The sequence below is a fragment of the Schistocerca gregaria genome, chromosome 2 (assembly GCF_023897955.1).
Source record: "Schistocerca gregaria isolate iqSchGreg1 chromosome 2, iqSchGreg1.2, whole genome shotgun sequence".
Taxonomy (NCBI): Eukaryota; Metazoa; Arthropoda; class Insecta; order Orthoptera; family Acrididae; genus Schistocerca; species Schistocerca gregaria.
Window position 1 is genome coordinate 712,552,916 of NC_064921.1, and position 16,483 is coordinate 712,569,398.

The 16,483-nt window shown below is 42.2% G+C and overlaps 1 protein-coding gene across 1 annotated transcript in view; it reads right to left on the reverse strand.

Annotated features, from left to right (window-relative positions):
- Positions 1-16,258, reverse strand: part of LOC126334831 (actin-related protein 5-like) — a 191,340-nt gene extending 175,082 nt beyond the window's left edge. The window contains exons 1-2 of the mRNA XM_049997491.1: positions 15,971-16,258; positions 15,800-15,897 (exon numbers count right to left, since the gene is read on the reverse strand). Coding sequence (XP_049853448.1) covers positions 15,800-15,897; positions 15,971-16,061 — 189 coding nt within the window. The 5' untranslated portion in view covers positions 16,062-16,258. The remainder of the gene's footprint in view (positions 1-15,799; positions 15,898-15,970) is intronic.
- Between the last annotated feature and the right edge of the window lie 225 nt (positions 16,259-16,483).

The following is a 16,483-nucleotide window of genomic DNA, read 5'->3' on the forward strand; positions in this document are numbered from 1 at the left end:
TAATTTATCAGCTCACGAGTAACCTTGTACACAGTCAGTGGCAGATACATATAGTACTTGCCGACATGATGAGTCACAGGCACGTCACTGTAAGGAAGCAAAGTGGTTAGCTAGTTTCCATAAAGGGTGATAATATTTCTTGTCGTCACTGTTAGTCCAAGTGTGTGTAGTGGTTATCTTTGAATTTTTGGTGTGCTTTAAGAGCATTGTATTATTGGTAGATAGAATTTGCAAAAATGCCAGGATCACTGAGACAAGAAAGGACAACTCAGGAAGAAACTGAATCCTTGGTGAAGTAGGTAAACATGCTGGAATAGAGTAGTGTTGTTTTGCACAGGCAGGTGGACACTTTGACAGCAAAGGATGCTTCTAGACAAGGTGAATTAGCTGAGACGGTAGAAACAAAAGCTTCATTCCTCCTTTGCATTCAACTATAGCTGGTATAGTGAAACGTTTTTCTGGTAAAATGACCGAGGCTGTGTCAGCAATTATTGCTAATTTGGAAACTGCCATGATTCTGGACAGTTGCTTGGATTAAGTATGTCTCCATATGGCCAAATTACAATTGAGTGAAGCAAAGAAGTACGTAATGTGCCACGAAGGGAGAATAAATAAAGCATGAACATTTTAACTCAAAAATGGGCTCTTCCAGTGCTACCATAAGGAGAATAGTATCAGTTTAAGATAACAGCTCAATTGAATGTCCCAAAAACAGAACAAAAAGTTGGAACAATCAACATACGATGCCAGTTGTGAGGGAAATGCGTGTGAAATGTTTTCTAGTGTTCCATGCACAAAATGTCTAGCAAACTGAAGTATTTTAATGCCACAAAATTTTGCTGCTGCTAATAATGGGTTCAAGGAGACTACACTTCCATACACCCACCACAGGACAAAATCAGTTAACCCCATTTGTCTGCATCTAGAGTAATTTATAAGTGCAAGTATCAGATACTTTTATAACAATATTATGAGAAGGAAAGTTGCTACTCACCATATAGCGGAGATGCTAAGTCGCAGATAGGCACAACAAAAAGACTCTCACAAGTAAAGCTTTCGGCCACTGCGTGCGTGTGCACGTACACACACACACACACACACACACACACACACACACACACACACACACACACACACCGCAGTCTCAGGCAACTGAAACCACACTGCGAGCAGCAGCCCCCACCTCCCAACTTGTTTCAGATTCACTGATGACATCTTTGCTATCTGGATCAAAAGTGAGGAGCACTATTCACATTCCTCCAGAACCTCAACATCTTCTCCTCCATTTGCTTCACCTGGTCCTACTCAACCCAACAAGCCACCTTCCTAGATGTGGACCTCCACCTCAAAGACATCTACATCTATACCTCTGTCCATATCAAAGCTACTAACCACCAGCAATACCTTCACTTAGACAGCTGCAAACTGTTCAATACCAAGAAGCCCATTCCGTACAGTCTAGTCACCCACAGTCATTGCACCTGCAGTGATGAACAGTCCCTCTCAAAATATGCCGAGGGCCTCACTGAAGCCTTCACTGACTGTAATTATCCTCCCAACCTTGTACAAAAACAAATCACCTGTGCCTTATCTTTCCAGTCTGCCACCACCTCCCAAAATCCCACCGTCCAGGCACAGTGGAGCATTCCCCTCGTAAGTCAGTACCACCCAGGACTGGAGCAGCTAAATTACATTCTCCACCTGGTTTCAATTGCCTCTTATTGTGTCCTGAAATGAGAAATATCCAACCCACTATCCTTCCCATCCCTCCCTCAGTGGTATCCCGCCATCCACCAAACCTGCACAATATACTCGTTCATCCTTACACAACCCCTGCTCCTAATCCATTACCTCATGGTTCATACCCCTGTAATAGGCCTAGATGTAAGACCTGTCCCATACATCTTCCTATCACCACCTACTCCAGTCCAGTCACTAACATCACCAATCCCATCAAAGCCATGGCTACCTGTGAAACCAGTCATGTTATCTACAAGCCAGGCTGCAACCACTGTGCTGCATTCTGTGCATGACAATCAACAAGCTGTCTGTCCGCATGAATGGCCACCAACAAACTGTGGCCAAGAAACAAGTGGACCACCCTGCTGCTGAACATGCTGCTAAACATAATATCCTTCATTTCAATGACTGCTTCACAGCCTCTGCCATCTGGATCCTTCCCACCAACACCAGCTTTTCTGAATTGCGCAGGTGGGAACTTTCCCTGCAATACATCCTACGTTCCCGTAGCCCTCCTGGCCTCAATCTTCATTAGACACTGTCCTCACCCATCCAGCCCCTTCCCTGTTCCCATTCCAGCACTACACAGTCGTCATTCCACCACCACACCCAGTCTTTTTATTTCTCTCCTTTTCCATTAATTCTCCCCCCCCCCCTCCATCCCCACCTCTCCCCTGCCCACCGTCTAACCTGCAGTACTTCAATGTCCACCAACTGCACCATACTATCCCTCACCCTCCCCACCCCAGCCTCCTCCTTACACCCACCCAGTCTCCACTCTCATCATTCACTGGTGCTGTTGCTCGCAGTGTGGTTTCACCTGCCTGAGACTGCAGTCGCGGGTGTGTGTGTGTGTGTGTGTGTGTGTGTGTGTGTGTGTGTGTGTGTATTCGGGTGCGCGTGTCCGCCCATGTGTGTCTATTGTTGACAAAGGTTAATGGCTGAAAGCTTTAATTGTGAGAATCTTTTTGTTGTTCCTCATCATCTCCACTATACTATATGAATAGCAAGTTTCCTTCTCATAATATTGTTACATTCCATTGTTAGATACTTTTATAATGTTTCTGTAGCATATATCTAAGGTGAGACATGGGTACAAGCCCAGTATTCACCCTAGTAGGGTACAGGAAACTACCTAAACCCACGTCCAGGCTGGTCAGCACACTGGCCCTTGGCGTAGGACCAGCATGCCTCCCCATTCAAGAAGCAGGCACTTTAACATGCACGGCTATCCAGCCACTGAACATTTTGTGTGAAACATTGATTGTAAAATAAGTTAAATTTCATTTATTCTGCATGCAATACTTTCAGTGTCATTAAGTACTGGTATATAAATGCTGTTCATACATAAGCAATTAACAGATTTTTATAATTATTTTACTGTTATCAAAAAGAAACTTTTCCAGTTGATTAAAATAAATACACATATGTACATCACAAACATCATCAACCAAGTGTAGCACAACAAAGGAAGGAACACAGTAGAAGTAAAATCAAACAATGGTAAGAAACAGTATCATGAAAAGGATAGATTGCTACTCACTAAATATAGGAGATGCTGACTCGTAGAAAGGCACAACGGAAAGACTGCTATACATATGAGCTACCAACCAAAAATGCCTTCTTCTTAAGTAGAAAACATTCACAAAAGAACAATTACACACACATGACCACTGCCTCTGGCTGCTGTGGATGGACTGAGTTGTAACTGCAGGGAAAACAACCAGTGAGTGCATTGTGGAATAGAAGGCTGTGTTGTCCTGGAGTGGCAGTGGGGAAGGCAATATGTAAGTGGAGGACATGGACTAATGAAGGCCGAGGCCAAGGTGGTTAAGGGGACATAAGATATACAGCAGTGAGAAATGCCATCTGCACAATTCAGGAAAGCTGGTGTTGGTAGGAAGGATCCAGATGGCACAGGCTGTGAAAAAATCACTGAAGAGAAGTAAAAAATTGTGTTGACAGCATGTTCAGCAAGTGGGTGGGTCTCTTGGCCACAGTTTGTCGGTGGCCATTCATGTGGTTAAACAGTTTATTGGTTGTCATTCCCGCGTAGAAAGCAGCACAGCAGTTCCAGAATATCTTGTAGATCACGTGACTGCTTTCATATGTAGCCCTGCGTTTGATATGGGATAGTGAGTGAACTGGAATAGGTGGCAGTGGGAGAATGTATGGGAGAGATCTTGCATCTAAATCTATTGTCAGGATATGAGGCTTTGTGTTGTGAGCAGGAGTTGAGTAGGGACAGACAAGGATATTGCATAGGTTTAGTAGGCACTGAAGACCACTGTGGGAAGGATATTCATCATTTCAGGACACACCATGAGGTAGTTCAAACCCTGGCGGAGAATATGATTCAGTTGCTCTAGTTTTGTGTGGTGAGTCACAACAAGGGAGTGCTCCTTAGTGGTCAAACAGGGGGCATGTGGGAGATGGTAGGTGACTGGAGAGAGAAGTCTTGAGAGAACTGTTTCTGTAGAAGGTTGGTGGGGGTTGGGGGTACTTTCGGTCTGTGAAGGCCTCCTCAATGAGACCCTTGGTATATTTGGAGAAAGACTGCTCCTTACAGCAGATGCGACAACGACGGGTGAGGTTGTATGGAAGAGACCTCTTGGTATGGAACGTGTTGCAGCTGTCAAGGTGGAGGTATTGCTGGTGATTGGTAGGTTTGAGAAGGTTGGAGGGACTGATGTACCCATCCTTCTTGAAGTGGATGTCAACATCAAGGAAGGTGGCTTGTCAGGTTGAGAAAGACCATTTGAAGTGAATGGGGGAGATGATGTTGAGGTTCTGGTGAAATGAGGATAACGTGTCCTCACCCTCAGTCCATATCACAAAGATGTCATCAATGAATCTCAACCAGGAAAAGGGTCTGGGGTTCTGGATGGTTAGGAGGGAGTCCTCAATATGGCTTACAAACAAGTTGGCAGATGATGGTACCATGCAGGTGCCCACTGCTGTACCACTGATTTATTTGTAGGGAGTGCTTTCAAAGGAGTAGTAATTGTGAAGGAGAACATAGTTGTTGGCCATGGGCCTTGGAGTTGTTAGTGTAGACTGTAGAGAGGTAGCATCAACAATGATTAGCAGGGCACTGTGTAGTGAAGTAACAGGAACTGTGGAGAGTTGGAAGAGAAAACAGTATGTATAGGAGTCATTTGTTGGTTATTTGCAGCAAACTGAAAATAAAGCTGTTAACATCAGAAGATATTTCACAAACTGTTGAACAGCACAGTCAGGTTATAACAATGTACTAAAAACAAGGATACGACAATGCTTTTATAGTGGATGGAATTCATTTAGAAGTTCAAGCAAGAATAATGGTGATTATGGGTTTATAGGAACTAAACGAATTTGTTATCAGTCTCTCATTTCACTGGAAAATCATGTAAAATGATTTGAAGTGAGAAAAGAATAGTCAGCTTCAGGGTCTGTTACTTTGAATTGTGGTTGAAAGTGTGCTTGGCAACTGCTCATGTCAGAGGGCTTATTGTGAGATAAAACCCAGGCATCTAGAAACTGTAGCCAGTCACAGGAAAGAATGCTAGTGTGGAAGTGCAAATGTGAAGCTTCCCATGATAGATATCTGTTGTGAGAAGCGCACCCTCCACTCCCACGCCAATATTACTGAAGGATATGCCAAGAAGAGCCATCATAGTCTGTAAACTAAAATGGGTTGTGAAAATGATGACTGTGCTGAGTAGAAAACTAATTATTTGAAACAGACAAATATGAGACGTACATACAAATCTAAAAAGTGCAGGGCAGGGAGAAAGTAGGCCTAGGTCACTCAAGGCACACACCACCCCACAGGTACTCCCTATCTCCCCCCCTCCCCCCCCCCCCCCCCCACACACACACACACACCTAGTACCGACTCTGTAAGTGCATCAAATTTTGTTATAAAATATCCTTTCCTTCAGGAAATGTATGATTTGTAACCCCTCATCCACAAGTTTTTGAGGTATGGAGGAAGACTGACTGACTGCTCATCATGGATCAGGCAGTGCGGCACTCTTCACTGTGAGAACATGGCCATCGTGAGATGACTTCCACAGTTTCTTTTGGGGGGGAGGGGGGGGGTGTATTCCTGACATAAAAGGAACTTAAGTCTGGTGTGACCAATAGATAGTTGACACAGTACAGCACCATCTTTGAAAGAGGTGTGCCATGCCTTGATGGTCCCCTTGATTGCACTCAGCTTGAGGGTTGTGGCAGCCCGCCATTCCATATCTCCGGTTTTCCAAATCTGATGTAGTACTTGTAAACATAAGTCTGTGTCTGGTACTCCAAGTCCAGGTGTTTGACCTGTGGTTGCTTCTCTAGCTAATTTTTCAGCACGTTCATTTCCCAGAATGCCCACATGGCTCAGTGCCCTGGTGAATGTTAATGGTGGTTCTGGAGACTCAGAGGACAACTAATAGGTCTAAGATGTTAGCGACCCAAAAGTTTCTGAGGTAGCATTGAGGTATGTCCTGCCTGCAGCTCATGGAGTTGCTACAAACCAAAAAGTCCTTTGTTGCAAGAGTTGTAATGTATTGTTGAGCGTGTCATACAGCAAATAGCTTTGCAATCTATACGCTGCATCACTCAGAAAGGAATACTTCACGTGCCCCCTTGAGAGTGCTGAAACATAACCAACCCTGTTGCTGATCTTCAATTCACATGTGTAGATGCATGTTGAAGCAGGGAAGAGATCCATCTGAATCATAGGACTGGGTACAAATAATTCATGGAGGATGGTACAGGGTAAAGGGCAAGAAGAAACTATGTACACAGACAAGAGAGGGCCTTTGGAAGTCCTTGCACAGAGCTTCCAATCATACCGCAGCTGGTCTATCCATTTTAAGGCAATTCATAAGCTGAACTTGTGGCTATGAAACAGAGTCAATCAACTCTGGCTGTGATCACGAAGTTCGCCAAGAGTTGCTGGTTTCTGACCTTCAGTGGTGGAATACCAGCTTCAACCAGGAGGCTGTCTATGGGGCTCATACAGAAGGCTCCAGTAGCCAACCACACTCCATAATGTTAAAAGAGTCTAGCAAGCTCAGTACTGACAGTATTGCTGATCTGTAGGTAACACAGCCATAATCTAATCAAGATAAAATGAAAGTGTTGTAAAATTGCAGAACTGTGCGGCCTGCATCCCCTGAAAGTGCTGCTCAGAAATCTTAGGGTATTAAGCTTCATCATGTAATCTGCCTTGAGCTCGCATACCTGTGGTAACCACGTTAACTTTCAAATAAAAGGTCTAAAAATCTAAAGTTTTAACAACTTCAAGTAACTCGTTACCAAGACAAAATCCTGGGTGTGGATCCACAGACTTGAGCCAACAAGCATATGATGGGAGTTTTCATGTGAGAAAACAGATGTCCACAATTCAGGTCCCAATTATGTACCTTCCTGTATGAGCCTCCGAAGCTGGGGCTCTGCACTGTGTAACAATACCACTCATTGCAACTGCAAAGAGGGTGACACTCAGAGCCAATCACAGAGGTACAGAAGTTTCCTGCACGCACTAGCTGCTGAGAGTTGAACCTACCCACACCTGAGATCGTTGGAGGAATACGAAATTCTGGATAAAAATGGGTAAACAGCCCCAGAAGCCCAACTCATCCACAGTAGACAGGATGTGATGGTGCCAAGTGGTATTGTATAACATCCGTAGGTCATAGGAAAAGGCAAAAGCATTGTGCACTGCAGATACTAATGCCCAAAAGCCACTTTCAGAATAGGAATATTATTACCCTCGCATAAGTGCTGTGGACCTCCCATTCACTAAATGGAACACTGATTCAAACCTTGTGCATGGAAAGATAAGGAGTTACGCTCTTCCAGGCATTTCTGGGTCAGGAAATTAGGATGATAGTTAACTCATGGGACACTTCAACAAAACGTGCTGTGAAGTATTCAGCAAAGATCATGGGATCAGTACAGATGTCACCACTGAGGCACTTTCCAAAATTACTGAATACAGACGATGGGGTGTGGAGTCCCCATAGATGACACATACTGTTCCCAACAATTCCACTTTCTCTTCTTCATTAAAAATCATGGCTTCTCTCAAAGTTTCTTGAGTGCTATTAAATGTTCTGTGGAGGGATGGCACTTTTGTTGTTGAAGTGCCTTGCGACACTCTCTGATACCTTCAGATATTTCTTCAGAGCATCATGGCACCAGCGTCCGTTGGGAAGAACCTAAAGAATAGGATATCATTGCTTCCACAGCATGTATAATCATATCAATAATAGACAGATGCTTCTTCTGCCAGTTCTTCAATATCCTTCTTCCAACTGGTTTCAAAAGTTGCCTTGTAAGTAAAAGCTTGCCAGTTGGCTTTCCAAAGTGACCTGTGTCGTGCATGTTCCATTGGTCAATGGGTCCAGAAAGAGACGGTAATAGGAAAGTGGTCGCTCTCACAGAGGCCCCCATGAACAGACCACTAGATTAAGGGTGAGATTCTTGGTTTGCAAACTGTAATATCTATGATTGAGGATGTTCCATGGGCCTTACTGAAAAGTGTTGCAGCTCCAGTGTTAAATAGACAGACTTCCAGTTCCGAAATTAACTGCTTTAATACTGTGGGTTTGGGGTTTGAGAGATTTTATGTCCCCTCACCTGTCTTAAACACAAGCTCTGACATTAGGGACAGGAGCTGGTGTGTGAGACCTTGTCATCACATTTGGTGTGGTTTCTGACACAATGTTTGCAAAGTTTGATATCATATCCTTCAGGTGGAGTTATTCCAACTATTTCTTAGCATCTTGATACGACAGGTGGTCAAGTGTTTTTTATAGTCTTGGATTTTCCATTTCCTCTTGAAAACTAAACCTGTTTTCAAATGAGGAGAAGCTGGTGTTCTGGGCAGTTTACATGTGTAAGGGGTCGTTTGTAAGTTTCCCCTCATGTACCGTCCTTCCACATGTCCCACACACAGACTCATTAATACAACAGGAGAAAGAGCCTAGACCTCTGGCACCTAAACCATCTCATAAGAGGAGGAAAATCAGAGTTCGCATCACAACTATAAACCATGACCTTAACTTTCTAAAGTAAAATATTTCCATCACAGGATAGGATCAAAGGTACACTATCCACCCTATTATCCTTATGATCTCTCTAAACATGATGAACAAAATGTCCCTACATCACTCTATGTTAGCGTGCATTTTGTAGTGTTAGATTGCAACAGATGGTGACACCTTGGATCCTATTAAGGGTGTTACGAGACGAGATAGCACCTGGTACTTGGCCGAGCTTGTCGCAGACCTGACGTGGCTGACATTGTTGATCAAAACTCTGAACACTAACCAAAGATCCTTTCTTAATTTCTATACTGCAATGACTGCTCCAAACCTATACTCAATATTTACAATGCAAAACAGTGGCTTCAATGTAGCAGAAGATTCTCCATCAGTTTTGGAGCATACCAAGAACTATGCGAACTATTCACGTCCATTTCTCCTTGCCTGACTCTCATCCCATGGTGCGGTCAAAGAAAAACACCACAGTGTTGTAAGCCCCTGCATTAAAATCTTGTTTCTACCTGCTGTGACAGCTGTATTGGTGCTGTCACAAGTATGGGTTAGTTTGATCAGTGCCATTGCAGATCATCTGCTCTGATGCTACTCACTCCTATCAGTGGCTCTCCCCAAGGACACTACTGCACCATGTCAAGGCTAAATGGCATAGTAGCCTTTTCCTGGGTAGACAGGCAACTACTACTCACCATACATGGAGACATTAGAACTCAGGCCATCAGCAGTGCATTATCTGGGGAGGGGGGCACAACAAGAACCCCCACACGGCAGATTGTCTACAGCACTAGATTTTTGGGTGCAAACATAAATCCACCCTAATAGAATGTTCAGAAGATCACACTGCACAGTAGACAGATTATGCACCATACAAGGCATCCTTCCCAAAATGGACCGCACTTCTTTGAAATTTAGAAAAGTAAAGGTAAAATCCTAAAAGGGGGACCATAAGTAAATAGCGCAAAAAAGTTGAGGGAAAAGGTGTGAAATGAGCTAAAACTGATGGATGTCCTTATAACACATAGACAGACAATTCTTCTGAAACACAATGGAGTGCTCACTAGAAGCTGTTAGGCTGTGTTTCAGTGATTTAAAAACATTATCAGTGCCACTGAGGAACTGTTAGATTGTTTGTAAATTATAGAAACCAGATGATGATGATGTTTGGTTCGTGAGGCACTCAACTGTGCAGTCATCAGCACCCATAAAAAGTCTCAATTTTTACACAGTCCATTTTTTTTTACACAGTCCAATCTAGCCACTGTCACAAATTATGATGATGAACTGTTGAGGATAACACAAACACCTAGTCCCCGGGCAGAGAAAATCCCCAACCCAGCCAGGAATTGAACCCGGGACCCTGTGATCCAGAGGCAGCAACACTAGCCACTAGACCATGAACTGCCGACTATAGAAACCAGAGGAGCTGCTCAAACTCTGTTGCCTGCTTTGTGTGATTTCTCGTGTGGATTTGTTTTCTTAACAAAGTATGTCTCAGAAGAAGTCAACCATGTTCATAAGTTTTTACAAACCCTTGGAGAGCATACTAGTAACAAGGAAAACTCCCCATCATATCATCTCAGATCCGGTCATAAGATAGACCAGTGGATAGCCCATCAAAACCTGAACACATATGAAGCATGACAATAGAAAGAAGGTGTACTGAACAATAAAAAAAAGCAAAATAGAAACAGTGAATGGTTCAAGCTCACAATGTGCAGCATCAAGCATAGTTCTGTAGCTATGGTGTTGTGGTTACACGGTCACAGAGTTGGACTATAAAGGGAGAGATCCGTGTTGTGCGCCAAATTTTTATCACAAAATTATGAACTTCCCATGCAGTTGCTGATGTGTCTTTTCTCCTGTAGTCTTGGTAATTGTCATACTATAAATTAGTTATAGAATATGTCACATAGTAAGAATATATTGTCATCACAAGTAAATGTGAAGAACAGTGAGAGTAAGAAATGAAAATTACAAATAAGCTGGTGCAAATTATGTTCAATAAAGGAATTCAAAAAACAAAACTTGCAAAACAAAATGCAAGAGTTGTAACATGTGCCACTTGCACAGACAATTAGGAGGTACGTATGTCTGGAAATCCCTATTTTACTATCCACTGTTGCAAACAGACGTTACACCACAACACAGACACAAATGTGAATACTGCAAACAGACATATCGATAACCACATGGCTAGTGCATAACACGGATCTTCCCCATTGCAGTCCAACACTGTGACCACTTAACCACAACGCCATGGCTACACCAGTATAGTCAATGCTGCACATATTGAGCTTGAACCATTCACTGTTTCTATTTTGCTTCTTTTTGCAAAGTTCAGTACACCTTCTTCCTGTTTTCATGCTTGATCTGTGTTCAGTTTTTGACAGGCTAGCCACTGGGCCATCTTACGACTAAATCTGAGGGGGTTTCCATTGTACGATGAGAAGTCTAAGGGTCTTTTTGATAGACAATAGAAATTATCTTCTTGATGAACCACTCTTAAATTTACAAAGGATACATGTGACAAGCTGGACATTTATCTGGAGAAAAGCAGAACAATCAGGAAGAAATAAATGATGTCTGGAGTGAAAGTTACCAACAAGAGCTGACTTTAGCACAAGGGGCAGAGAAGGTCAATGGCAGAGTGCATCAACAGGTTTCTAAAAGAAACCGATCCAGAGAGACAGGTCAGCACAAAATTCAAGTTAGGAAAGGTCACCGACATGTTTCTAGGCTGATACCTGGTGCTGTGGTGCCATGTCAGAGCACTGCAAGATGATCTAACAAGGGGCACTGGAGTTGCTATGTCTGATCAGACTGTAAGAATTGGTTATGAGATGTCCTTTTTGAGTACCCTGGTTGATATGACAAGATCTGGCAGTTCACCTTCAGGTCTGCCACTCCTATGTCAACTGGCAACACATCACTGACAAGATGTGTTATTCACAGACAAGTCCAGATTTCCTCTGACACACGGTGATGGCCGTGTTTGGTTTGGATACACCATGGTGGGCAGTACCTGTCAAAATTTGTCCTAGAAACGAACATAATCAGCCAAGATTCTGTGGCAATATGGGGAGGCATCAAAGTTGATAGCCATGCATATCATGTCATTGTCCATGGTCACTTTACTGCTAGCAGTACATTGAACAGATCCCATTGGACCATGTGGTGGCTGCTGCATTCCTTGTTGGCTCTGAATTCCTGCTCGTGTACAATAGTGCCAAAGCTCATGTGGTAGAGGCACCAGAGAAATTTTTGGTACAGCTCGACTAAATAAAGCAATCAGTTGATAGGACACATCCAAAGGCATCCAGAAATTCATTTGGTTCTGGCCAGAAGTGTGTTGGTAAACACACTAACGCTTAACAACAACAACAAGAACTAGAATTGGCCATTGTCTGTAGACAGCTGGAAGCTGTGTTGGCCACAATCAACAGGCTTCAGGCTGTTGCCATTGGCTGCGGAGACATTGGGGCACCTGAGGCAAAAGCTTTGGCATTATTGGAGCCTACATCACTATGATCCCTAATGCCACTGCACCTCGCCATTGCACGATTGGTGAACAGTGCCACAATCACAGATCTTTGGGAGGATGGCAAAGTGGGTACTGGCCATATGACTGTCTCCTTACACATCAGGCAGGTGCGAGGTATTGCCTCTGCCAAAAGCACATCCAAGCCGGCCCAATATGTCACACCCGTTGGAACTGTAGCTGATCTTCCTCACAGGTCCAGAAAAGCACACAAGGGGGGATTGCTTCTCACTGGGAGCTCCAACATTAGGCAGGTGACAGAGCCCCTCAGGATAATAAAGGTCAGGCTGGGAAAGAAGGCCAGTAGCCACTCTGTTTTCCTGATGGTAGGCTCCACCGGACGTATGGAGGAGGCTCTGCTGGCAGTAAATGAATACATTGGGTGCAACGGGCTGCAAATCGTGGCTCATGTCAGCACAAATGATGTCTGCTGCATGTCTTCATAGGTCATCCTCGATTTCTACAGGTAGGTGGCTGGCTGGCTTGAGGACAGTTAGCCTCGCTCGCAGGGTTGAAGCAGAACTCTCATTTTCAAGCATCAATCCTGGAACCGATGATGGTACTCTGGTTATGAGTCAAATGGCAAGCTAAAAACGGATGCTCAGATAATTCTGTGACAATGTTGGATGTGGATTTCTAAATGGCTAAAGTGGATGCTTAAATAATTCTGTGGCAATGTTGGATGTGGATTTCTTCACCTTAATAGGTCAAGCATGCATTATACACAGGGAGCAGCTATTAGGATAACGCAGTACATGAAGCATGCCTCATGAAGCCTTCAGAAAAGAGAAATCCTTCCACAGGGTCAGTAAGAAGTGTTCCGAGTTCAGCCAGGATCGCATTCTTCGTAGATTAGAGAAAGAAAATGTTAATAAAGTGTTAGTTAACTGCAGAAGCATCTATGGAAAGGTCCAAGAACTAGTCTCACTTATAAATGATAATAATGACCACACAGTACTGGGGGCCAAAAAGCTAGTTGAAACCAGGGGTTAATAGCAATGAAATTCTAAACTCAGATTGGATATTTGTTGCAATGATAGGTTGAAATGCTGGTCGTGAAGTGTTTATAGCAATAAAAAATATGATGTCTGGTGAAATTGGTACACATTTAGAATCTGAAATAATTTGGGCTATGGTAAACAGATTTAAATATATCCAAAGATATACAAAAAATTTGAAGCCACAATTAGTGTAAGGGTGAAGTGTTCATAGAATACAAAAGTAAAACTACCTACTAACCTGATAGAAAATCCTTAGAAGTTTTGAATTTATCTTAAATCAGTAAGCAGATGGAAGCCATCTGTCCTGACAGTCTGTGACCATAATGGCAATGAAACAAAATGACACAGAAAAGGTCGAAATACTAAAAATCTTTTTCCAAAACTGTTTCACGCAGGAAGATCACACTGTAATTCCACTATTAAATAGCAGCACGAATGAGAAAATGACATATTGAAATTAGTGACTAAAGTATAAATGATCTGCTGGGCAGTATTAGCAGCAGTCTGCAGCTGACGATGCTGTGATACACAGAAAGGTGATGTCATTGAGTGACTGAAGGAGGATACAAGATGACTTCAATAAAATTTCTAGTTTGTGTGATGAATGGCAGCCAGCTCTAAATGTAGAAAATGTAGGTTAATGCCAATGAGTAGGAAAAAATCTTTAATGTTCAAATAAGCATTAGTGGTGTGCTACCTGACAAAATCACATTGTTTAAATTTCTTGGTGTAATGTTGGAAAGCAATATGAAATGCAACAACCATGTGAGGACTGTGGTAGAGAAGATGAATGGTCGATTTTGGTTTATGGGGAGAATTTTAGGAAGCATACTTAATCTGTAAAGGAAATGGTTTGTAAAACAACAGAGTGACCCATTATCGAATATTGCCAAAGTGCCTGGGATCCCCACGAGGTCAGATTAAAGGAAGACATTGAAGTATTCAGTAGTGGGCGGCTAGATTTGTTACTGATAGGTTCAATCAGTATGCAAGTATTACAGAGATGCTACATGAACTCAAGTGGAAACCCATGGAGAGAAGACAAAGTTCTTTTTACAGAACAATATTGAGAAAATTTATACAGCACCAGCATTTGAAGTTGGCTGCAGAACAATTCTACCGCCACAAACGTACATTCTGTTTAAGGACCATAAAGACAAGAGAAATTATTAGGCACATATAGAAGCATATGGGGAGTTGTATTCTCCTCACTCTGTCTGTCAATGGAACAGGAAAGGAAATTACTAGTAGTGTACAGGGTACCCTCTGACACACGCCATACAGTGGCTTGAGGAGTATATATGATGTAGTTATTGCTACAACACTTGCAGTGCACTTTATTCATTAACATAACAATAAACTAAATGCAAATTTCAGACAGGATTTAAGCAACAAGAGAGGCTCCCAAATTATTTCAAATAAAATAAATCAAGATGATAGTACAAAGTTTCAATACATATTAGGCCTAATGAATGCATGCTACAAGATCTGTCGCATATCATACAAGGAACTTCCAGTATTCTGCAAATTTTGTGACAAAGTAAACAAATTCTGTAAATTTACACAAGATACCTTGTTTGACTATCACAAACAAATTAAATGGCTTCAATTGACAAGCTGATCGGTTTTCCCACAACACAGTCCAAACCGCATAAAAACAGAGAGGACATCACCCTATTCCAAAATGAATTTAAATGTTAATTAGGAACATTGTGTCCAAAGAGTCACCTACGGAAATCATCATCCCGAGAAGCATATAAAGGAATACCAGGATAAGTGTTGAGTATACAGAAGAAAGAATGTAGGACCTACTGGAAAAATGTATTTTTAGTGTGGTGTATTTTTGCTAATTCCCTTAAAAACTGTGTTCCCATATTATATAAGATTGTTTCTGTAGTATGGTATGGCATATTGGTAAAAAAAATTTTGTGTATTTTGCTTCAATCTGTAAGATTGTGTGATACCGATGCTTGTTGTTACTTCTCATATATGCGACAAACAGTAATTTTGTTACTTAACAAAATTTTTCTTGTCTTTCATTATCTCCACCTAATATGTACACAAATTATGTATTTTGTTTAAGGCTCTAGAAACATGGCATGTCTAATGTCATTTTAAAATACTATTGAAGGATAAATAAATTATTACTACTACAACATACGTTATCGTAAGTCGGAAAAATTAGGATAGTCCACAGCCAAAAACGTTGTTATTAGCGACATAAGCAGACGAACTGGCACAATGATTCGAACACCTTACATCTGAGCCCAAACTAATTGTTTGTATGCAGAAATACGAACTGTAAAATACCTGTATCATTTAGGTCACTGTTGCTATTTGCTCATGGAGTGATTGAGTGTCTCCTTAGCGTAGTATTACTAACACCTCGAAAAACTAGAAAAAAGCTCGGGAACATACGTTTCTGATGTGTCTCATTTTTGGGGAACATACATTTCGGATTTACTATCTGAAATACGAACCTTCTTACCCCGCTCCTTTCTTGGTTTAGCAATAAGATTTTTGAAAATCATCATGGGCTCATGACTTGTAGCCCATCCCACTCGACACTGGTAAGATCCTGGAAATTAAGAAATACATTCACTTTCCTCGTCTTGAAACTGTATTCACCGCATATAACAACCGTCACTTGCCATTGTCAATTACGAGAGGGGTATCGTCACGTTCGTAGGTGAAAATGGGATCTGCAGCAGGTTTAGCATCCTTTAGCTCCACAGTTGTCATTTTATTATTACTTCCAGGTACCCACAACAAAAACTGAAAGTAGCGCTAGAAATAGCCAAAGTTCGTCAAAAAATATGCCGCACCACACAGCTGCTGCTGCTGCTACACAGTAGAGTCAAAGATCAAAGAGTGAGAAACTTAAATTGAGGATAATGCCACAGTCCACCATCTACAATACATTTATTGTAGATGGTCTTGGTCCAGCATAACAGCGCGCTACTTCGCCTCGATTCTGTTGCCTACCGCGCCAGCAGTGCGTAAAGCGGCCAGTAAGAAAAACTATTTGAGATCGACGCGATCGTGAAAGCTGAAAATAGTTGTTTATTTTGGTTTGTACAATGGTTTTTACTAACGGAATTGTCTTTAGTTCAGTAAATTGCAGCAACGACAAGAAGGTACCACATCTGTTTTTTTATGGTTCC